Raw genomic sequence first — 24,708 nt, forward strand, 5'->3', positions numbered from 1 at the left:
GACCCTCCATCAGGCGCCTTTAGATTAAGACTTGATTCATTAATGAGCTCCGCCCCCTCCTTAAGTCAGTGCCAGCAGGAGCACCATGAATATTTAAATGAAGAAAGTCTCTGTGGATGATCATGGATTTCTGTTTTTTTAAAACCTCCATGCTGAGGACGAGGCTGCTGTTATTAAAGGAAGTGGAGCATGCTGGGATGTTTTCTTCACCCGTCATTTATTACGTCTGTTTCATTTTTCTGTCTGAGCTCGTTACATCATTAGACCCACCCCCACCCCCATCAGTGACGAAATGACAAACACACACACACACGCACACACACACACACACACACACACACACACACATGCACACACAGGCTCTCACACACCTTCTGTCCCGCTGTGCCATTTGGCTCATGTATTTTGAAAATACGCCCGGCAGGTAACAGCAGCAGCCCGACAGGCGGGAGCAGGTGTGTGTTTGTGTGTGTGTGTGTGTTTAAGTGACCGTGACGCAGGGCAGATGTGAGTGTGTGTGTGTAATCATGAGTGATAACAATGAAAAACTAGAAGAATAAGACTCTGACAGTCATAGGAACTGAACGGGGGTCACGTCTGTGTCCTCTCTGTGTTTGTGGAGGTGCTCAGAAAGACCTGGATCCTCACAAAGAGACAGTGTGTGTGTGTGTGTTTGTGTGTGTGCTGGGGACAGGTTGTGTAATTATGAGATGTTGGAGGGGGTCTACATTAGCCAGCTGTCACTCCTCGCCCCTCACCCCATGTGTGTGCTTTAAGAGAAGCCTCGGAGACGGGCCTTGGCGGAGGACTGCTGGTGGTTACACTCACAGATTGATAAGTTATGACACCTCCTGTAACCTCCTCTGCCCTCCCTGTCTGTTAGTATTCTCACTCCGGTGTGTCAGCGTGGAGTCGGTACAGTCGGAGCATCTTTAAGCTGCTGCAGCATCACACCAGGCATAAAGTCAGTGTATAAAAACTTGTATTTCCATAATTGTCCACTGAGGGAGTGAATGAGGGAGGAGAGTCATCCAGACCCAGACCCTGTTCATCTGCAATATGTCATCCATCAGTGCAATTAGACACTGACAGCAACACTGGCTCTATTCGATTCTTTGTATTCATCTTCCATGAGCGATGCGTCCTCTCAGCTCTCTGGTGAAAACGACATGAGTGACATGAACTCTTGGACAGTCTATCTTACTGTCTTCTTATGACTCCAGGTTGTTATTTACAGTTATTTCTTCTAACTTCCTGTCTTTTAAAAAATTACATAAAGTTGTGAAAAGAATCTAAAGAGGCAACTGACTTTATATTCAACGCATCTCTGTACTGTGTCAAAGGGATATTAAGTCAAGTTAGGTGCAGGCTGTACTTCAGTGTTGAATTGAATCAGGAAAGTTATAAGAACCTATTTGCTTTAATAATCCTGGTTAAAGGCAGAGCCTCCTGAACAGATATAAAAACATACCCAAAGATAAAATGCTGCCCCCGGTGGTGAAAGTCTCACGACGCGTTACAAAATGCTTGTTTGGGATTTGTCCTTGTTAGCAAACAAACAAACTGATTCATGCAAATGCAAAAACTGCACAATGAGCTTTTTTGGCAACATGATACCAAATAAATCAGGAGCATTTACAGTAATTTTCCTGGAGGCATGAATGGTTTGGAGTGGAGGAAACACTGTTTCAGGCTTTAGCATGAAAACCTGTCACAGATGTTTGGCTCATTCGAGGGATCTCCCTCAGTTTCTTTCATTTTTTGCTTGATCAAAGTATTCCCATACATGGAGCGGCAGCCTGATTTCATGGCTTTGAAGTAGCACAATCGGCTATTTTTAGACTGGCTGTTAGTTTCAGCTGATCAGCTCGCAGAGGAGGAGCGCGTAATCCCCAACTTCAAGTACAAACAAGAATGTGGCCAAACTCGGAGCGCTGAGGGTTCTTCTTTTGGCCTTCATGTCGAGGCAGCAAAGAAAGCCTGATCCATCTGTGTCTGCTTTCACCCCCCGACACTCCTGCTGTCACGGGTCAGTGTTCAGTCACCAGGCAGGGACAAAGGAGGAGATGTTGAGATGAATGGAAATGCGGCGAGTGTGGCAGAAACACACACACACACTCAATCTCTCTTTGTAATGTCATTAGTGGAGAAGCTGCTTCCTGCTGCTTTGATCTGATCTTGACTTTATCGAGGTGACCCGGCCGACTGTCTGTTCTTTATCTCAGATTTTTGTGGATTCTGTACTAAATTCAAACCCAAAGTGAATTTAAATCTTAGAATTTATTCTCAACGTCACAGATGTGCCGTGGATTCATCGTGATGTGATTTTGGGTCAAACTTTCCCCCCTCTGGAATACATTAATATTTGTCTTCTGTTGATTTATGTTTGGTCAAATTAACCATGTCTTTGCTTCTTTCCCCTCCCCTCCTCCCCTCCTCTTCTCCTCCCCTCTTATCCCTCTTTGTTCTCGGGGTCACCCCCCCCCCCTCCCCCCACAGCCAGCTCCTGAAGAAGCGTTTGTGGAGCTGACGGAGCGAGGAGCGAGCCTCACTCACAGTTGGGCTGTAAAGGAAACAGACACACCCACCAACTTACTGCTGTTTACTCCTCTCAGCTCTCCCTCAGCTCCGGGCGGTCCCTGGAGTGTGTGTCTGCCTTGGTGTGCGTGGGTGTGTGTGTGTGTTTCTTTATGTGTTGATGAGTGTGTGGGTGTCTTGCATCACTTTTGATGGGACATTGAAAGATGTGTGTGTCACAGAGTCGGTGGATGGGCTGTAGGGGGATGTGCTCCCCCGCCCTCCCGCTGCTCCTCCTCCTCCTGCTCCCTCTGTCCTTCCTCTCCTCCACGCCTCCGTTTGCTCAGGGAGCCATCCACATCCCCGAAAGCTGTGAGTACTCCCTCCTCCACTGCACACATCACACACTGGAAAGTGTTTGTTTTTTCATTTCCAGTAAATATTTCCAAACCATTTCCTCAGAATTAACAGGGCTGGGAAGTATGAGGGAGAATTTCCACATTTGGCTTCTCTAATCATATCATTACTCTTTGAAATTAAGTATCAGGTCAGTAGATTTCTGCTGTAGCCACCAACTTGAATTATTTCATAGGCATCAGGGGAGGAGTCTAAACTACCCACGAGCCTCTGATGCAGCGCTGTGGAGAAGAACCAGAACTATGGATTTCTTTTTTCTTTAGCCTTTGTCAAGACGTAACGTTCAACATTTGATGCGTTTGGTTGAAATGTTCGCAGAGACGTCAGGTCAGTTCAGGTTATTTATGTTGCTCCAACTCACAAGAACAGTTACTTCAAGACACTTTAGACTCCAAAGACCCCACAGTATGCTGTGAAAATCAACCCCTCCCCATACGATCAGCACATTGTGACAGTGGGAAGGAAAAACTCCTTTTTAACAGGAAAAAACTTCCTGTAGAACCATCAGTTGTGGAGTGAGGGGTGACAGAAGAAGAGAGAAAAAGAAAGCACCGGGAGACATTGTCTGTGAGATCATAGAGCTCTGCAGTAGCCACAAACTCTCCTTCAGGGTTGTCTCCTCGAGCACCTCTGGACCAAAGCTCACTCTGACCACTGCGACGTCACCACAGACCTCAGACTCCAACAAAAAGCTGTTCGCCTTTCAGGCATCTGAGGAAAAACCTTTGATGGAACTGACCAGAAACGTGACGTGTGCTGATAGGGGGCCATTTAAAGGTGGATCCTTTGGTTCCTGCACAGTAAAGTTCAGTAAAGCTCTGGTGCTGTGTTTATTCCTGTCAGATATGGAACTTTCGAACACATCTAAGCACAAATATAAATCCAAACAATCAGGTTAGAATAACCTCTGGTCCTGGAGTTAAAGGTCAAAGGTCAGCAGGCTTATCACACTCCTAGAGGAGAGGAGGGGAAGCGGGAGTCAGAGGAGGAATCAGGTTCAGTCTGACCTTCGGTAAACGACCTTCTTTCTGGGTGTGGCAGGAGAGGAAGAAGAGAAGGATAGGAGGAGGAGGAGGAGGAGAACGATGGGGGAGGTGGAGAGAGGGGAGGGAGGGGAAGGAAAAGGAGACACGGGGAAGAAAAAATAAGGAGATGGATGTAAAGTGACCTGAGACGCCAGTGTGTCTGAGTCAGAAAACCAAGAAGGAAGATAAAATCCCTGAGATGTTGTCACTGTTAATAAAAATCCTGTTAATGAGCAGATCTTGTCCCGCTCGGGGAACAGCATGAAGAATGTGCCAGCATGTGTTTGTTCAGTCTGTAAACCTTTCCTTTCTGCTCTCCTTTCACTGCTTCCTGTGGACACAGATACAAAAGACAACAGTAAGTGATTTTCTTTGTTGCTGTAATGAAGAAATGTGTGTCGTGTCTGCAGCTCTGACGTGAGCGGTGCTTCATTGGTAGAAACCTGCTCCGGACGTCTGCTGACTGTGTCTCGCACCTGCTCACCTGCACTTTTCCTGTTAGATTTGTCAAAGCAGAACATCTCTCCCCTGCATCACTCCACACAGACACTAAGGAAGAGATCATGTATATTAGCTCATTTAAAACTGATTTAATGTTATTTTGAGTATTTTTCTGAAACAGATGTACGGATATTTGGAGGGCTGAAACTGCCACATTAGTCATTTCATTGTATTTCTGTATAGTTCTTGTGCAAAAGTCTTGGACCACTTTTCATTTCTCTGTATTTCTTGGATTCGGTGCAGCAATTTAATGAAATGTGCAAACATACATAGAAATGAACATGACAGAGTTTGTACAGCTCCAACGAACCTGAGTAAATGTTTGTCATGCGCAGCTTTATTTTTCAGCACAAACTGAACTCTGTCCTTTCAGTATGTTCAGGAACAGCTCTCCACACATTTGAAAACAGCACAGGTCGACCAAAGTGTTGTACATGGTAAAAAAAAAAAAAGCAGAGCAAACACACACAAAGAACAAAACAAAAACTCAGTCATAACTTAAAGCTGGTGAGTAACAGTGTGTTTTCAGACGGGTTTGAAGATGTTGAGTGTTGGAGGGATCCTAATTTGAAGAAAGTTGCCCAAAGTTTGGGCGCAGCAATATCACAAAGGTCTCCTCTGTGTTGTAGCCTGCTTCTAGGGACGATCAGAAGCTACTTATCAGCTGACCTGAGACTCATTTATCTACAAAATATTTTATTTAAATATACAATGTCACAAAATATCAGAGTATTCCATTAAAAACTGTAGTTTTTAATTTTTGCTGTTATTATAGGATGTTTATCTTTTGATGGTTTTAGAGGACCTGCCAGAACTAAGAATGATGAATGAGCTTCAGTCAATCCCTCTAGATGTGTCTCGATCTGTACGCCCTACTTTACCTGCCTGTACTCTGCCAATTTCATTACTGTGTGTGTGTGTGTGTGTGTGTGTGTGTGTGTGTGTGTGTGTGTGTGTGTGTGTGTGTGTGTGTGTTCAGTATTTCAGCCTCCAGTGCTGACAGAGATGCCAAAATCACACACAGTGTTTTCTCTAGAAGACTTCAATCTGGCCTGTGAGGCCACCGGGAACCCGGCACCCATGTACGTACACCTGTGTGTGTGTGTGTGTGTGTGTGTGTGTGTGTGTGTGTGTGTGTGTGTGTGTGTGTGTGTGTGTGTGTGTGTGTGTGTGTGTGCTGACATGGCAATAAATGTCCTCATAATAAAACAAGAACAAAATTGTCTCTCAGCTGTTTCCCTCCCCGAGCTCGTCCCTCTCTCCACTCCCTGCTTCTCTCGGGGAGACAGACTGTTAAAAGTAATAATAACAGCTGTAAATGTTACACTTCCTCATATTTATGTATTTCTGTATTTCAGGCCGTCAATCAAAAGGCTGAAAATTTTACATGAACCTGTTTCCGGCTTTGATCCAAAGATAAAGACTCGCTGCTTTATAATGAAAATGTAGATCCTTCAAAATAGCTCACAAATAAATAGAAGCTGTTTTCTTCATTGTGTGATTTAAGGTTTGTTTCTGTGACTTTGTAAACTGCTGATGTGCTGACAGCCGTTCTCCCCTCTGTGCTCATAGATTCCGTTGGCTGAAAGATGGCGAGTTGTTCGGATCTGAGACTGAAGGATCCGGAACGCTGAGAGGCGACAATTCTTCCCTGGATATGTTAGAGGGTGAATACCGCTGCTACGCCTCCAACAGTCTGGGCACCGCCATGACACAAACCGTCAAAGTCAACGTAGAGCGTGAGTCACAAACTTACTGTAAGCACACAAAGGCAGTCGGTGTGCTCTGAGGTTCACACCTGCTGATGCACAGATGTCACACGATCATATAAAATCACACACACACATCAGTGAGTCAGTGAGGTTGATCGGGGCCACCTGTTCTGCTCGCTCATCTCAAGTTGCCACGGCAACCATTTCCCGGAGACAGCACTGTGACGTCACTCAGTAGGGAGGATGTACCGTGGGTGTGGAGGATGAAGCCGATGGCTGCGGTCAGCGTGCACACAGACTCACTAAAATCTCTCCAGATGAAATATTATACTGTACGGGCTCTTTCTGCCCCGGATCTCACCTCCGCCGTGGTTTTGATTGCAGTTCAGTTCTTTCAGATTTTATTTATTTATTTCCTCTGCAAATTACTTCCATAATTTGTTGTTTTTCTTCCTCACAGTTTTTTTTTCTGTGATTGAATATTGCTCTGTGACTTCCAGAGAACCATTGTTCTCAATTAATTTGGGAAACTTCAATGTTTACAATCAGCTCAGCCAGCGTTTCTAAAGGTTTTGATGACTAAATGTCAGTTTCGACAGGCAGCATGTGGTCGAGGTATCTTGATTTACCCAAAGCACCATCAGAAAGCTGCTTTTAGCAAATAAAACTTTTAAACAATATTTCAGAGCAAAATAAATAACTGGCTGATGAAACCTGAGAAGCTGTGCAGGAAATATGAGATTCAAGTTAATCATGTGACCCAAAAAGACAGATGATGTCACTCTGTGTCCACATGATTGTAAATATGCAGCTATTGTTTCAGCTCCTCTTAATTACAAATGAACCCTGGCATTGTTTTTATATAATTTAGGCATTTAAAGTCTATTATCCTGGAGATTTCCTCCAGTCCACTGTGTTACAACAGCTGTGGAGTGTATCTTTACAATTATCTTCTTCCTTCTTTGTATTGTTTTATTTTGCGTCACTATTTTCATTGTTTCTTCATTGTTACCTGCACAAGTATTAACTTGTATTCTGCTGCTTTGTGTTTCAGCTCAGCCAATTCTCATGAAACAACAAGTGGAGCGTGAGCGAGGACTCGTGGGACAGAGTATGGTCCTGTCCTGCAACCCTCCAAAAAGCTCGCCTCCTCCCAGCATCCACTGGATGAACATAAGTGAGTGTGCCGATCTGTTTCCTGTCCCGTTCATCAGCTGCCTGCCTCTGTGACACACAGACTCTTTATGTCCACTCTCCTCCATTTTTCTATGACTGACCTTCTCTGCCTTTTCAGTTATCAGCTTATTGAGGCTGCGGTGCAATAAAGCGAGGCGCTTATTGTGCATTTGAAGAGCAAACTAACCAATTTCATTTTACACTGACGTGAAAAACATTTTCACCTTCCACTGCAGTTTCCATGCTTTGAACTTTATTTCCCACCTACATTAAACTGTCCCCGTCCCGGCTCAGATTTGATGCACATTACTCGGAGTGAGAGAGTGACGATCGGCCTGGACGGGAAGCTGTACTTCGCGAACCTCGTGAAGAGTGACAGCAAAGAGGACTACATCTGCCACGCCCAGTACAGAGAGGCCAGGACTATTCTACCTGCCACTGCTGTCTCCCTCTCTGTCAAGCAGAGTGAGCGCACACACAACGCACAATGCACACAAAGTGTTAAATATAGAGATAAGAAAAATCAGAAAAGTGAGTCAGAGCATCACGCTGTCCTGTGTGTGTGCGGACCGTGATCACGCTCTCTGTGTGAGGTAACATCAGCCAGAACAGTTAATTATGTCATGCAGACTACACTGTAACACAACTGAGACACCAGTGTTTGTTCCACTATGATGACGCGTATATGCTCAGTAACTAGATCACAGTCGACTAATCAGCCCTGCCCTGTAGGCTATTTGTCTTCATTTCATCATTTATTGTTGCAATAATCAGCATGACCGTGATGATCGAGCTTCACAGTTTCCGTGTCCTGATTTCTGTCTTCACATCGTCCAGGTAACAGCGTGGCTCATGGAGGAAAACCCGAGTTCTTCCACCACAGGAACCACTCCCAAATATCAGCCCTCAAGGGGAACAGCGTCACCCTGGAATGTTTACCCAGAGGCCTGTAAGCATCTCAGTGTGTGTGTGTGTGTGTGTGTGTGTGTGTGTGTACTTCCACCTTCAGTTTGTTTACACGTGAAACTCATGTCATGTTTATGATCCTTGTGTCATAAGAATGACTGACCCACCTGGTTCGCTCTCACAACACTCAGCTGTGGCTTTTCTGCTACAGCCACACACAACAACAACAACAACAACATTAACAACCACACTCAGGACCCAGTTACTGTTTCATATTTTCTCTGCTCATAAGAAATTGGCCTGCTGACCTCATGCAGCCTTGCTCCTTTTTCTTCATATGAAATCATTTGATCTGTCCAGTTTCATTCTAATGATCCTGCTTCCTGTCTATGGCAACAAATGGACTCTCACTATAATTTTGAGTTAATGATGAAAAAGGATGTTACATCATTACCAAGATCATCTGCATGCACTCAGCTCTAATTTCCTCCTGTGATCGATCTTCTGTTCGTCGCCTACCTCACTTCCATGATCGGCTCTCTCTCACAGTCACATCCTTCTGTTCTTCCATGTCCGTCTCTGCAGACCCACACCTCAGGTGGAATGGAAGAAAAAGGATGGTGTCCTGGCAGACACAACCGGCCAAGTTATTAACTTTGACCGCTGGCTCCACTTCGACAACATCACCCTGGATGACGACGGCGAGTACGAATGCAAAGCCTCCAACACCCACGGCTCCATCACGCGCTCCTTCACGGTCACTGTGGAAGGTAGGCCGCTGAGCCGAGCGCACAGACGATCACGGTGCTCTGCTGACCGTGAGGACGTGATCTCTGTGTTAGTTTGAACTCTAACGTGTTTGTGCTCCTCTGTCTGAGATGATTGTGAGTCTTTACTGAAGAACATGTGTACATGTTCACAACTTCAAAGGAGCACTTCACTAATTAACATCAACAGGTCCTGAAGCCTGTTCAGAGTTACAGCCAAATGTTCAACAGACAAGTTCTGACTCTGAGATTTATATTTTAGGGTTTAAATGCTGCTTTTCTTCGTTTTCCAGCGGCTCCTTACTGGATGAAGGAGCCTCAGAACCTGATGTACACTCCCGGGGAAACAGTCCGACTGGACTGTCAGGCGGACGGCATCCCGAGGCCCAGCATCACCTGGAGGATCAACGGTCAGCTGTTAACAGGTACAGCAAGATTCTGACGGACCTGTTTGTGATTCTTTGGGGAGAAACTGTAGCACCTGATGTGTGTGATTGATACTCAGGAGTTATCGATTTCTTATATAGTGCACATGATAAACTACCTTTAAACAGCTGGGGCAAACAGACTTGTATTACTCTGATGATCAGCACTTTGCAGAGTGAACCGTTCCTTCGGGTAACTCGATGTTGATTCTATTAAAGCTTGATGGCCACAGACATAGATTTGAAGGCAGGGCAGAGCGAGCATTTCCTGGCTCCAGGCTGTCGACTTTCTGTGGACAGAGAGCCTCTTAAGCTTAACGTGAATTAGATGGACTCACCAAAAGAGAGAGAGAGAAGTGAGAAGATAGAAAAATAAACAGAGAGTAAGGAAACAAATCATCAGAACAAAGAAGAGGGAGAAATGACTGAATCAAAAGACCGGTGCAGAAAGAACGGACGATGGAAATGAGACAAAGAAAGAGTCCACATTTCTGTATCAAACCTTCTTCTTGATGTTTCGCACATTCAGAGTTTACATGTTACTTATGAAGATGGGCTTTTAGGAAAATTAAAATGAGGAAAGAAACTAAAAGCCACATAAAAGGAAGAAAAGGAAGGAATATGAGCACACTGGGAGGGAAACTGAGAAAGCAGCAGAGGGAGGGAGGTGACAGGCGGTGACAGCTGCTGCTCCTCTCAGTGGGCCTCAGCTTCTCTGTTAAACAGTTCTTTAGATTCAGCCTGTTTCTGTTTGACAAACTCTACATTGCCTCCTCGCCTCTTCCCCCCCCCCCCCCTCCCTGTAGAAGTGGATGAAGAACCTCGGCGCACGGTGACCGCAGGAACGCTCATAATGAAAGACGTGAACATTGGCGACACGGCCGTGTACCAGTGTGAAGCCAAAAACGACCACGGCTCCATCCTCCTCAACACCTACCTCTACGTCGTCGGTATGTTTCCCGCCGGGTTCACGTCCTTCTTTGTTCTGTCTCACCTGTGATTGGTTAATGACGGCGTCTCTCCCTCTGTCTCAGAGCTCCCCCCTCAGATCCTGTCCCCTGATGGGTTCATCTACAACGCCACCAAGGGCCGAGACATCGCACTGCACTGTGAGTCTTTTGGCTCGCCACGACCCCGCGTCACATGGTGAGTGTCACACAGTGTGGATTCTCATCAGTGTAACTAAAATACCCTCTCTGTATTCTCTCTGCTGAACCTTTTCACCTCAGTGAAAATCATTTCTCTAACTACACTGTGCAGAATATAACCTTCACCACTAGGGGGCAGTATTTTATCAGAAAGTTTGATTAACCAGCCCTGTGGAGAGAACACTAAACCAGGGCTGGGTTTTGATGATCGATTTATCGATTAAAATTGATTCTGGCTTTGATAACGTAAAATCTAGTCATTAAAATCCTGAATCGATTTTTAAATATAAATTTATTTTGCCAGAAACGCCAGAATCTCAAGTTGAACCTCACAAATTTTCAACAACTACCAAACAGCTAAAACAGTAAATGAGAGCAGGAACACGGGTCCTGCACAAAGACGTGAACACAAAACGCCGACGCATCAGAATCAGTGAGATGTGACTTTCTCACGCGCTGGCACGGACACGGTCACGGTCACGCCGTCGGGGCTGAAAGCCGGCAGCTCGCTGATTCTGAAGCTGCGGGTTTTTATCTCTCCAAACAATATTGACTCAACCAGCAGCAAAAGAAGATCCAAACTGCGCTTCACATAAACATCGGCATGAATTGCTGTTTTGCTTCCACCAGGATAAAATCACACTTCATGCAGAGCTCTCTCTCTCTCTCTCTCTCTCTGCACTTTCCCATCTAAAAATCTGTTTTCTGCATTATTCGCTTGCTTGTTACGCACCAGTCTACCGTTGTTTACAGCCTGTCGGCCGCTGTTTTTTCCTTTTACTTACTTCGGAAAAGAAAGCCTCATTTCTGCCGTTCAACACTGAACAAATGTAAACTTTAAAATTATGCAAAATTGCAAAACTCTCAGCTGTGTCTGTAATCAAACCTCCGTAACTTTGCTCTGCTTCACCTCAGCAGCATCAGGTCATGTTCATGTGTTGATTAATGGTTTTCTTTCGTTTTTGATCTACTGCAGAATATTTGTATAAATCCCAGACCAGGAAAATCACCTCCATGTTTTTCTGTTTTATCCTCAGTTACTTTGACACAAAGGCCTCTGCTGTGATGCTCACACCTTTGACAAAGTCTCGCAAGTGTCAGCTTTCTTTTTATAGACAAAAAATATGGAAATGTGCTGATGCGTGATCAGAATTATAATATTTCTGACTGTCTGAGGCAAAATTTCCCCGATTCGAATCGAATCAATTGAATTGAATCGAGGATCAAATCGATTTGGGACCTTGAGAATCGAAATGGAATCGATTCTAGAAATCAGCGAAGATACCCAGCCCTACACTAAACCAGAAGAAAATCCAGCATATAGATGGCATCCTAAAGTTAAGGGCTTGATAGAGGAGGGTCCACACTAGTTTGAGAGGTGGCCCTTTCAAACTAGTGTGGTCAGAGGTGTGGTTAGTCTTAGAGGTGATTATAAAAAGTTGGGCTGTTTTCTGCCGTCAGTTTTTTTCAATGTGCCAAGAGAGATGATTTTTCAATGTCATTTAGTCATTTACCAACAGAGCAGGCAAAGTTTGCTAACTGTAAGCAGTAAAGCTTGTAAATATGGATGTGCGCATGCATTAACTACCTTAAGTAACTAACAGGTGCAGGACTGTAGAGTCTGTGTGTGTGGACGGGTATTAACATCTTCATGGGGACCAAAAATTGGTAGTTTACTATACTTGTGGGGACAAACAGCCCGAGTATGAAGGCATTTTTGAGACTCAAAGTGTGGTTTTAGTGTCAGGGTTACAGTTAGGTTATGGTCAGGGTCAGGGTTAGGTGTTCATTTTTGATGGTTAGGGTAAGCAGCCAGGGAAAGCATTATGTCAATGAGATGTCCCCACAAGGATATAAATACACACGTGTGTGTGTGTGTGTGTGTGTGTGTGTGTGTGTGTGTGTGTGTGTGTGTGTGTCAAAGTGCATGCAGCTGGATGATTTGTGCAGGTAACTAAAAACAGGCAGATCAGTGTGTACGCTGTCCGTGGTCCTGAAATTCTAGTGTTTTAATTGCAGTGAAATAAGGTTTTATTACATAAAAAAGGTGATATTAAACTTTATTAAAGCCTATTTATTGACAAGATCAAAAACAAAGAGCGCATTCAAACTATCAAACTAATTCAAACCGTTTGAGTTGGAGCTGGTGGTTGCTGACGTGAATTAAGTGTCTAAGAATTACAGCAGTTTCTATACACATCCCACATTTGTACAGCAGCGTTATCAGTCTAGTTGTGCTAACAGTGAAAAGACACTGGTCATGAATGAGCCATTGTTGGTTTGGCATCCCCTGCTCTTTACTTTGAATGAAACAGCGCCCTCGTGTGGTTTTGTTTGAAATGCACCATGTCTCTGATGACCTGACCACACCCATTTCCCAAGTATGAAGAACTGAAAGCAGTCTGCATTTATTTTTATCTCCAGCTGTCGTGTGATTAGATTTTCAGTTCCTGACATCTGGAAACAAATGTACACTTACAGCTATCAGGTTTTTTTAGTTATTTAACCACCAAAACTTAGAAATACTGTTCTGGATATCCTTGAAAAAAAAGACATCGAATTTCATTAGAAAACAAATGTGATGTGTTGGCTTCCACTGTGCAGTTCACATTATGTTCTTCCCCTCTCTCATCATTTATTGATCCCTTTGTGTTTGTTATCAAGTCACTAATCAGTGAGGATACACACTTCCATCGATCCAGGTCCTGGGACCTGATTCTGCAATCGTATGTTAGAATAAGTCTGCAATGATTCTGGAGACACAGAGCTGATTAGCATATGTAACGATCAATATCTTTGCTCTGTGTGTGCGTGTGTGTGTGTGTGCGTGTGTGTGTGTGCATGCATGTGTTTGTGTGCGTGCGTGTGTGTGTGTTGCCTGCAGGGACCGGGAGGACACGGGTGCTCTGCTGTCGGACCCTCTGCTGTATCCTCGTGTCTCCATTCTGACCAACGGGACCCTCAAGCTGTCCGACGTCAGCCACAACGACAGCGGCGAGTACATCTGCTCCGTACAAAACACCAACATCTCCATCACGGCCAAGCTGGACGTCTTCCGTGAGTCTCACACATAAAAGTGAAGCCTCATATAAATCTTGCTCCTCTCTGATGGAGCCTGGAATTATTTGCGCTTTATAAAAATCTCTGCTTGCACCTGTGACTGTGTGACTGTGATATGAACCATTTATGATGCAATCATTTTGTTGTAAGCGTTTACAGAAAAAGTCACTAACAAATGTCACTAATTCCTCGGTCCTGTGTTTCCTGCGTTCCTTCAGGTCCAAGTGAGATACTGACGCCCCCCCAGGCTGTTCGCGTTGTCCAGGGAAAGAGCGCTTTCCTGGACTGTGACGTCGACACCGATCCTCGGCTGAGGGATTACCAGGTTGTCTGGAAGAAAGCGAATCGGAAACTAGAAGAGACATCAGTAGATGACAAGTAAAAACACACACACACACACATACTGTGCAAAACAAAGCACATTTCTATTGCAGCTTCTGTCCTAAAAGGAAAAGAAAGAAAAAAACCTAAAGATCTTTTATTTGGGAGGAAACAGAAGAAATCTCTGGAAATTCAAATTCAAATTCAAATTCAAATTTTATTTGTCACACACACACAACCATACACAGTATGACATGGGGGTGAAATGCTTGTAGCTGTACAATGCCCGACCATTAAATGACAGAAGAAAAGTTTTACAATATTTACAATTTACTACAAAAATTTACAAATTAACTTAGGAATTTACAGTAAAGAATGTGCAAATAGCAGAAGAGATTATAAAGATAAGGATTATAAATTATAGGAATTATAGGATTATAGGAAATGTGTGGTGGTGCGTGTGGTGACGTGTGTGAGAGTCCAGTCTTATAGTGACGTGTTTGGGAGAGTCCAGTCCTACACCTGGTTCAGGCCCCGAATAGCCTGGGGGAAGAAGCTCCTCCTCATTCTCTCTGTTTTGGCCTTAAGGGAGCGGAAGCGCTTCCCAGACCTCAACAGTGAGAAGAGTCCATTGTTGGGATGGGAGAGGTCCATCATAATCTTCCTAGCTTTGGACTTGCACCGCTTGGTGTGGATGGACAGCAGGAAGAACAGAGGACTGGTTTCTGAGCTGGAAATTTCTCTTTCTGAGAGCAGAAATCTAAAGACCTTCATGGTGAATGTACTTATCTATGTGATCCCCAAAATGACACACTCACAAATTTCCTAATAATTAAATAATCCCAGTGACTCATTTTCATCTTAATTTGGGAAAAATAAATAACTGAGTCATATCATCAGCTGCTTCTTCAGAGGATTGAGCTTCAGAACAGGTCAGACATGTCTGATCACAAGACTCGATCCTTTATGGGAAGCACCTGAATGGACTGCATGATGGATGCTGGACCCTGAAATGAGTTGCCAAACATACTTGTACAGCTATTAATACCACAAAAGTTTATGTCTGTGAATGAAAAACAACCAAAATGTAGTAAAAGTGCATACTTTGAAATGCAGCATCGTCGATAAACGTTCATGACTCTCAACACAGAGAGAGAACATTACAGCAGCTCTCAGGTGTCACCATCCAAGAAACATCTGAGTTCCTCAGCTCTGAACTGGAGGTCTGCATGTCTCTCTCAGGGTGCAGAAATAAATGACTTGTACTGTTGTTGTTACACAGAATTACACGTGTGCTCGTGTGTGTGTGCAGGTACACCTTCTTCAAGAACAACACGCTGAAAGTGACAGACGTCCAATTAAATGACAGCACGGAGTATTCCTGTGAGGTCATCACTAAAGTGGACAACGTGATTGCACAGGGCTCCATCACTGTCATAGGTGTGTGTGTGTGTGTGTGTGTGTGTGTGTGTGTGTGTGTGTGTGTGTGTGTGTGTGTGTGTGTGTGTCTGGACTGTGGCTCTAATTGTTTTCTGTTGTACTCTCAGCAAAACCGGACCCTCCCAGTGGTCTGACTCTGTCTAATGCTGAGGGGGTCAGTGTGACTCTCAGCTGGAGCCCAGGACTCTCCCACAACAGCCCCATCACAGGTACCACACACGCACACAAACAAAACATGCGAATTTTGGTATCTGTTGTCATGTGCTGATAGTGGAAGCAGCTGAAGAGGACATTTTCATTTCCTGCTGAGACTCTTAAACCTTATGAAATGTTCTGGATTTTTCTGAGATGACTGAAAAAGGAGTACAGCAGGCCACCAACCTCCACCAATCACACTCCATCTTCATCAGTTATGAAAAACATGGGTAACGACAGCGAGACCTGGATGGGCATGATTGGGAGGAAAGGCCTCCCCGATCTGAAGCGGTGTTTTGTTATTGGACTTCTGTGCAAATCACAGTTTGGCCATAATGAACACCTCGTTCGAACATAAGAGTGTCCATAAGTGCACGTGGCACCAGGACAATCGGTTTTGTAATCGTATCACCAGACCTGCGACCATATGTTCTGGACACTCAGGTAAAGAAAGGGGCTGCGCTGTCAACTGACCACCACCTGGTGGTGAGATCGATCAGGTGGCGGGGGAGGACGCTGGATAGACTCGGTGCACCTAAATGCGTAGTGAGGGTGTGCTGGGAACACCTAGCAGAGGCCCCAGTCCGTGAGATCTTCAACGCACACCTCCGGCAGAGCTTCAACAGCATTCCAAGGGAGACTGGGGACATTGAGTCCGAATGCACCATGTTCAGCATCTCCATTGCCGAAGCTGCTGCATTGAGCTGCGGCCGCAAGGTGGTTGGTGCCTGTCATGGAGCGCTGCTGACTTTGACTGAGAAAATTGTCAGACGGTGGAAGGAATACTTCGAGGACCTCCTTAATCCCACTGACACGTCTTCCGAGTAGGAAGCAGAGTCTGGGAATGAGGGGGATGACCCGCCAATTTCCAGGGGTGAGGTGACTGAGGCAGTTAAACAACTCCTTGGTGGCTGAGCCCCTGGTGTGGATGAGGTCCGCCCCGAGTTCCTGAAGGCTCTGGACGTTGTAGGGCTGTCCCGGTTGACACGCCTCTACAATGTTGCATGGAGATCAGGGGCAGTACCTGTGGACTGGCAGACCGGGGTGGTGGTCCCCATCTTTAAGAAGGGGGACCGGAGGGTGTGTTTCAACTACAGGGAAATCACACTCCTCAGCCTCCCTGGGAAAGTCTATGCCAGGGTGCTGGAGAGGGGAGTTCGTCCACTAGTCGAACCTCGGATGCAGGAGGAACAATGCGGTTTTTGTCCTGGTCGCGGAACACTGGACCAGCTCTTTATCCTCTCGAGGATACTTGAGGGTGCATGGGAGTTTGCCCAACCAGTCTACATGTGTTTTGTGGGCTTGGAGAAGGCATTCGACCGTGTCCCTCGGGGTGTCCTGTGGGAGCTGCTGCAGGAGTATGGGGGTGTCTGGCCCATTGCTACGGGCCATTCAAACCTGCAACAACTGTTGCAAGAGCTTGGTTCGCATTGCCAGCAATAAGTTGGACTCGTTCCTGGTGGGTGATGGGCTCCACCAGGGCTGCCCTTTGTCTCCAATTCTGTTCATAATTTTTATGGACAGGATTTCTAGGCACAGCCAAGTGGCGGAGGGCTTTCGCTTTGGTGGCCTCAGAATCTCATCTCTGATTTTCGCAGATGATGTGGTTCTGTTGGCTTCATTGGGTGAGGGCCTCCAGCTCGCACTGGAACCGGTCCGTCGTGATGAAGAGAGAGCTGAGTGTAAAAGCGAAGCTCTCAATTTACCGGTCGATCTATGCCCCTACCCTCACTTATGGCCACGAGCTGTGGGTAGTGACCGAAAGAACGAGATTGCGGATACAAGCAGCGGAAATAAGCTTCCCATAACGGGTGGCTGGCCTCTCCCTTAGAGATAGGGTGAGAAGTTCAGCCATCCGGGAGGGGCTCAGAGTAGAGCTCCTCCACATCGAAAGGAGCCAGCTGAAGTGGTTTGGGCATCTGACAAGGATGCCTCCTGGGCGCCTCCTGGGTGAGGTGTTCCGGGCATGTCCTACCGGGAGGAGGCCCCAGGGCAGACCCAGGACACGCTGGAGAGATTATATCTCTCGGCTGGCCTGGGAACTCCTTGGTGTTCCCCCGGATAAGCTGAAGGAGGTGGCTGGGGAGAGGGAGGTCTGGGCTTCTCTGCTTAGGCTGCTGCCCCCGCGACCCAGCCTCGGATAAAGCAGAAGAAGATGGATGGATGGATGAACACCTTAGGCATTCCTGAAACAAACCATGTTGCTCATTCAACTTTATTTAAAACGTATTTATTTGAAAATTACAAAGAGTAAGAACAACATTGAAAAGAATGTCTATTTCAATAGCGGGAGTTAAATTCTGGAATGAGTTAAAAGAAGTAATAAAGGTCAGTAGTGATATAAACCAGTTTAAAATAAAACTCAAACAATAAATTTTAAATAAGTATAAGAATGAAGAAAATGCAATTAACCCAAGACAGCAGTCAAACTCATGTTTATTTTCTTCTGCAAATTAGCAAATCTAAATATAGTTTTAGTTGAACATGTGAAAATACTTTTTGAGATGTTATGTTCTAAGTTGAAGGCGGTGTATACGTTTTTGTTGTTCAAGTTTAGATGATGAGGATGTAAACCTGAGGGGGTAGGGCTAAATAAGTATATACTTCTGCCTACTCCTTTTCAAACAACTGTATGGAATGATTTTATGAAACGTTGGTGAATGTATATGTTTGAAATAAAAAAGAACTGAACTGAAAAACCGACCTACAGCTGAAAAACAGCTGATGAACCGGATCATGTCTGACTCCTTCCAGAGTTCATCATACAGGCTCGGGAGGAGTACCACACGGAGGAGAGGAAGTGGACATGGGAGGAAATGAAGAAAGTGCCAGGCGACTTCAACCACGTGGAGCTGACCCTCCATCCATTCTCCACCTACCGATTCCGGGTCATCGCCATCAATGAGGTTGGCAGGAGCAGACACAGCAACTCCTCAGACCACCACAGCACGCCACCTGCTGGTAAAGAACAATACCTCAACTTGTGCTGTGCAAATGTTGGTATAGATCCAATATCAAATAAATACAGGGCCAGTACTGCCAATACCAGTACTGATACCAAAGCTTAAAGGCAGCTTATGTAGGGAAGAGCAGCATGATTTATGAGATTCTGATTTCAACTGTGATTTTTAATTTCCACAATAATTAGTTGACACAACAAAACACACTCTTCAGCTTTTCGTGTATTTTAAATTGGGAGGTTTTTTAAATTTATGTTTGCTATAGGACATAAATAAAATAGACGTGACCGTGAACATCACAGGTGCATGTTTGAGGTATACACTTTATTTAACACAATTCACTGGGCTACGTGCTGCAACTAAAAGATAGAAATAAAAATCGATCCTATCATGATAGTATCGATCCGATACCAGTACCAGCATTGGTATCGATCCGCCCACCTCTAGCCTTAAGTGATAGGATCCATGTGTCAGAGGCTGGAAAAGACTTCAGTGAATGAAACAACAATATAAGCTAGCAGCAGATGTGATGAGCTTTAGAGTTACAACTGCTACTAGCAGTGATTTTTATAGACTGTGTCCAGGAGCTCAATATGAGGCGTGGCATTACCCACCGGTTTTTGGAACAGCAGTTTATGGTCATCACCGTGTTGTTCTTCTGCAGGAAGTTTGTTTCTGCTGTGAAGTTTTACCATGGAGTCTGACTCACAGCTGAGCCTCAGGCTGACATTAGAGGGACGGAAAATGTATTTACCATTAATTACATTATCAGTCTGAAAGTTTCACAAAGAAATATAAAACATGGTTGATCAATGGTCATGGAGATCAATAAAGAAGATCAATACAGGATGACTGAAGTGTGTTTATTAAACTGAGATATTTTCCTTCACCCTTTTAGTTCCCTCCATCAACCCTACAGGAGTGCGCAGTAACTCCTCAGAACCAGGGACACTGATCATCACGTGGGATGTGAGTACGTCAGCGTGTATGCAGTGGGCTCGAGTAAACATCCTCTGATATGTTTCATGAAAAGCACAGTCCACGGGCACTTCATATTCTTACTTTCTGTTGCAGGAGATAGACAAGCGTTTCCATAACGGCCAGAACTTCCAGTACGAGGTGCTGTGGAGGGAGGCCGATGGGTCAAATGTAAACTGGAACTCCGGCCGTGTGAGGTCTCCACCGTTCATAGTGAACAACACAGGAACGTACACACCGTTTGAGATCAAAGTCCGATCTGTCAACGCTCTCGGAGGAGGACCGGAACCAAAGTCGGAGAGCGGGCACTCCGGAGAGGACAGTACGTCATCCCAGAGCTTCATCCCTGTGGCCGAGTGCTGTAATGGGAGGGCCTGTTATTGTGTGTAACTGGGAACCATTACAGGGCTAAAGCCTGTGTGCACCCACTGAGAGGACTGGAACTAAAGCTCATACATACACATATAGAGACAGTACATGATATCTACAAGTCAGTAATACTGATGACAGTGAGCCAGTTCTGAAAATATCAACTTAAAACAATCTGAGTTAACCATGTTTATCCATACAGCTTATGAATGCCATCAGTCATAAATAATCTCACTGCAACAGCTTCATGAAGCATCACATCACAGCTCTTTCTGTCAAAATGTCAAATCTAACATCTCTTGTTGGAGTGCCCGGCAGCTGTACACATGAATGCTTTGCTGCTGTGCAGGCTGTTAATCACTCAGAGCATATAGTGAAGTTTCCTGTCAGTGCTTAGATCCTGCTGGGAAAATGTCTTTAGGTCAAAAGTCAAGAATCTCAATGAGTGGATGATGGGAATGATGCAGCTGAGGGTTTAATGTCTCACGCTGAATGTTCGGCATGTGAATCAATAATTGCCTCTTTTGTAATGTTGTCATTTTGATGAGAAATACGAGTTTCAGCTCGAACTGACTTATTTCTGTTTAGGAGGTTGCACATGCGTTCTTTCACAGGCTTAGAGAACTGTTCAGTTAGAGGGTAGTTAGGAGGTAAAAAGGTGATGACTGCCAAGGTCATTCCTCACAGCAGTCATCACGGTTTCCTTCAGTTACCTCGAGCTCTGAGGTCTTCACTGGTCTTTGGAAAGCTCAGTGTTTTATCAGCAGCAGCAGCAGCAGCAGCAACGCGTGACATGACACCGTCCAAAGGTTCTTACCAACGGGCTAAGCTTCTTCAGTTCTAGGGTCAAATGGTGGAGAGTCCCAGATTTAGGCCATATGGGAGTGTCCCCCCCACAGAGGGACAAAAGGACCCCCTGATGATCCTCTAATCACATGAGCCAAGGTGTGAAACTGGGTGTGGGTCACAATCAGCCAGAGTTTCAGGTGAGCTCATTGTGAAACCTGGCCCCACCTTATTATGTCATTTCCTGAGGTCAGATGGCCCAGGGTGTGAGTGGGCGTTAAGGCGTCTGGGAAGGATCTCAAAACTGGATTATAGATGGCAGACAATTGGTGTCACAAGCTCCGCCCTCTGTTCAAAGATGGTCGCTCACAGTGGACATAGATGCTTCTTTCACTCCTCTTTCAAACCATCTGTCCTCTCTGTCCAAAGTGTGAACATTGGCATCCTCGAAAGAGTGACCTTTATCCTTAAGATGCAGATGGACTGCTGAGTCTTGTCCTGTGGAGGTGGCTCTTCTGTGTTGTGCCATGTGCTTGTGAAGTGGCTGTTTGGTCTCTCCAATGTAGAGGTCTGGGCATTCCTCGCTGCACTGTACAGCATACACCACATTGTTAAGTTTGTGTTTAGGAGTTTTGTCGTTCGGGTGAACCAGTTTGTGTCCAAGTGTGCTGCTGGGTCTGAAGTAAACTAGGATGTTGTGCTTGGAGAAAACTCTCCTGAGTTTCTCTGATACACCGGCTACAGAGGGGATGACAATGTTTTAAGTGTTTCCTTTGCATGTGTGTGTTGCTTCTTTTTTCCTTCAGGCTTAGAGGGAACATGTTCTGCCCGGTGGTGTAGGGTCCTAATTACTCCAAGTCTGTGTTCCAGAGGGTGATGGGAGTCAAAGAGGAGGTACTGGTCCGTGTGCGTGGGCTTCCGGTAAACTTCGATGTTGAGGTTTCTTCTCAATGCGCACAGCACAGTTCAGGAATGACAAACAGTTATCCTTTGTGTCTTCCCTAGTTTGACACAAAGGATAACTGTTTGCCATTCTTTAGGAGTTTTCTCCAAGCACAACATCCCAGTTTACTTCAGACCCAGCAACACGCTCAGACAGAAACTGGTTCATCCCAAAGACAAAACTCCTAAACACAAACTTAACAATGTGGTGTATGCTGTACAGTGCAGCGAGGAATGCCCAGACCTCTACATTGGAGAGACCAAACAGCCACTTCACAAGCGCATGGCACAACACAGAAGAGCCACCTCCACAGGACAAGACTCAGCTGTCCATCGGCATCTAAAGGTCAAAGGTCACTCCTTCACACATCTGTCTTCTCTTGGCTCGTGTGCTTAGGTAGAGGGTCAATAGTGGGTCCATTGTCCCTCTCGGTGGGTTACTCCTAAAGAGCTTAAATCTGGGACTCTCCACCATTTGACCCTAAAACTGAAGAAGCTTCTCGAATGAGAGGTGAAACGTCTTCAAGCAACTTAAAGAAGTCCAGACGCTTTTCTTTCCAAGCTCCTTAGACTACGATGACCTGGATCAATGAGGACCTTCACAGACACATGCTGTTAAACTATTCATCATTTCAGGTTCACGTGCTTATATTATGACATCACCGTATTGCTTAGAAATATCCTGACAATCACAGACAAGTCATTACTGCTGCAATGGGTATTTACTAGTGTAATGAATTCAGCAGAAATTCAGAAGTTTGTCTCTGACAGAAAACCGTGCACACACACATACACATGTTGCGTATTCATATCTTGTGTGTAACTGACATAATGCTTTCCCTAGCCCCTTACCCTAAACCTAACCATAACCCAGTTGTAACCCTGACACTAGAACCACCTTTTTTAGTTTTAAAAATGCCTTCAGACTTGTGAGGACCAGAATTCTGGTCCCCATGAAGGCTGTTGGTCCCCACAACTATAGTAAAAGTCCAACTTTTGTCCCCACAAAGATATCAATACACATTCACACACACAGTCATAAACTGCGAGTTTGTGCAAATAACATCGCTGCTGTGCTGATTTCTTATGTTCATGCCTTGCTGCTTCTCTCAGAGCCAGAGGAAGCGCCGACTGGAGTTTCAACCACCGTGATGAACAGCACCATCAGAGTGAGCTGGAACGAAGCCCAGAGGGTCCGAGGTTTGCTGCTGGGATACAGGGTAGCACTTCTCATTGAGTTTAATTACCTGACTCACATCACAGAAATGCTCTTAACATTTAAATCCTCTGTTCATGTAAGGTTATTACTTGGTGCAATGTTTCAAAAATTTAATTGGACTTTGGCTTTGAGCCTCTGCCCATCTTTAATACTGAGAAACTTTATAATCTTTCTGTCAATCAAACCCCAGAAAATAGTCCCGAGTGGCATCTTTGATTAGTAGAATAATGGATGAAAACACAGGCTGATAAAAGTTTTTATCGTGTTCTGAATTTTTTAATTTCATTTTCAGCTGTAACTTTATCAAAGCACATAAAGTGTGTTCATGTTTCTCTATGCTTGTTTCAGATCTACTATAAGAGGCTGGCTCCCAAGGCCGAACGGAGCCGGAGGTCTCTCAGACAATCCCAACATGAGGAGGAGAGAGGAGAAAGATCTAAACAATTGAGTGAGACAGACGAGCACAGCTGGCAGGTGGAGGAGGTTGACCATAGCAAGACCTCAGCGGAGGTGACGGGACTGCGACTGTTTTCTGAGTATGAGCTGACGGTCACTGCGTTTAACAGCAAAGGGGAGAGTCCTCGCTCCCCGCCGCACCACTTCCACACGCCGGAGGGAGGTGAGTTTCAACCAAACACTGCTGTTTGAGGGTCATGTGACCATGGATCGAAGTGCGATTTGACAGGTTCCACAAGTCAAAGGTCAGCTGATCTGAGCAGCATTGTGTAGTAAGTTAGCTGTCTACTTTAATTACCAATTATTTGAAGGTATCAGAATGCTGCTCTTGTTCCAGCCCATTGCAACCTCTGCACCTGACCCAAAAGCTTACGACACGACATTCATATCCGAGCGGACTTTGACATTCAGACAGAATAAAGTCAACCGAACTTTCTTCCCTCGTGTCTAAGAGTTCAGGATCAGTTCTCAAGTTACACAAACCTCACCTGGAACTGTTCTGTGTGTGCAGTTCCTGGTCCTCCTGCAACTCTGGAGTTTGAAAGCCCGACAGAAAAATCCCTGATTCTCTCCTGGAGCCCTCCAGCTGAGACCAACGGCATTCTGCTGGGATACATAGTGCAGTACCAACGGGGTAAGGTCTGATCCTGGCTGCGTCATGAAAATAAGATGAAGTTTAACGATTGTGACTTTTCTTTTTGTGTTCATCCTTGAATTCTGTTGTAACTTTACTTTCTGGTGTTTCCTTCAGATTTCAATGTTTTTCTTTGTCCCTGTTTAAGTTTTATTTATTTCACTTTCTGGGAACAGCGTTTGGCCACCAAGCGTTCTTAGTCATGTTTTTCTGCCTGGTTTGTGTTTCATCTGTAGAGGTGGAAAGCAAAGACAGTCCTGTGGAGATACTGAATGTCAATGATCCCACAGTAAAGCACATCACGCTGGACAACCTGGACCCCGACAGCCATTACATCTTCAAAGTAACAGCATGCACAAAGATTGGACAAGGCCCTCCCATCACACGCAGGGGAGCCACCCTGCTTGATGGAGGTGAAACTTCAGAATTCTGCCTCACACCGTTTAGTGTTCGGCTTTATTTAGTGAAATAAAACCAAATTCTCAAATTGACCTTGTTTTCTCCACCCCCCTGCCTTCTAGAGCCTCCGAGAAACATCACAGTAACCTCTGGTAACGCATCAGTCCACCTGAGCTGGGTGCCCGGAGAGAGAAACCGAAACCACGGCTTCCACATCCAATACCTCAAGAAGAGCGGTAAGGACAGGACGGCTTGCAGGGAGAGGAAGTTTGAGGGGGTCTGTGAGCATGTGTGGACAATGACTCTTAGAAAGGGGAATAAAGGAGCTGGAGAGTAAGGAAGGAAAACATGTCTG

The 24,708-nt window shown here is 45.2% G+C and overlaps 1 protein-coding gene across 3 annotated transcripts in view; it reads left to right on the forward strand.

Annotated features, from left to right (window-relative positions):
• Positions 1–24,708, forward strand: part of LOC101468157 (neural cell adhesion molecule L1.1) — a 46,829-nt gene that overhangs the window by 14,561 nt on the left and 7,560 nt on the right. For 2 of the 3 annotated variants that reach the window (XM_004567559.5, XM_004567560.5), the window contains exons 2-24: positions 2,500–2,889; positions 4,303–4,317; positions 5,440–5,542; positions 6,033–6,199; positions 7,227–7,349; positions 7,643–7,813; positions 8,186–8,297; positions 8,840–9,024; positions 9,315–9,446; positions 10,253–10,396; positions 10,481–10,592; positions 13,479–13,651; positions 13,873–14,032; positions 15,288–15,415; positions 15,523–15,624; positions 18,365–18,571; positions 19,469–19,539; positions 19,645–19,870; positions 22,759–22,865; positions 23,213–23,483; positions 23,832–23,954; positions 24,191–24,367; positions 24,476–24,589. In XM_004567559.5, coding sequence (XP_004567616.2) covers positions 2,745–2,889; positions 4,303–4,317; positions 5,440–5,542; positions 6,033–6,199; positions 7,227–7,349; positions 7,643–7,813; positions 8,186–8,297; positions 8,840–9,024; positions 9,315–9,446; positions 10,253–10,396; positions 10,481–10,592; positions 13,479–13,651; positions 13,873–14,032; positions 15,288–15,415; positions 15,523–15,624; positions 18,365–18,571; positions 19,469–19,539; positions 19,645–19,870; positions 22,759–22,865; positions 23,213–23,483; positions 23,832–23,954; positions 24,191–24,367; positions 24,476–24,589 — 3,268 coding nt within the window. In that variant the 5' untranslated portion in view covers positions 2,500–2,744. The remainder of the gene's footprint in view (positions 1–2,499; positions 2,890–4,302; positions 4,318–5,439; positions 5,543–6,032; positions 6,200–7,226; positions 7,350–7,642; positions 7,814–8,185; positions 8,298–8,839; positions 9,025–9,314; positions 9,447–10,252; positions 10,397–10,480; positions 10,593–13,478; positions 13,652–13,872; positions 14,033–15,287; positions 15,416–15,522; positions 15,625–18,364; positions 18,572–19,468; positions 19,540–19,644; positions 19,871–22,758; positions 22,866–23,212; positions 23,484–23,831; positions 23,955–24,190; positions 24,368–24,475; positions 24,590–24,708) is intronic. The other variant, XM_004567561.4, reaches the window with a different exon arrangement.

This window comes from Maylandia zebra, linkage group LG20 (genome assembly GCF_041146795.1).
Source record: "Maylandia zebra isolate NMK-2024a linkage group LG20, Mzebra_GT3a, whole genome shotgun sequence".
Classification (NCBI taxonomy): Eukaryota; Metazoa; Chordata; class Actinopteri; order Cichliformes; family Cichlidae; genus Maylandia; species Maylandia zebra.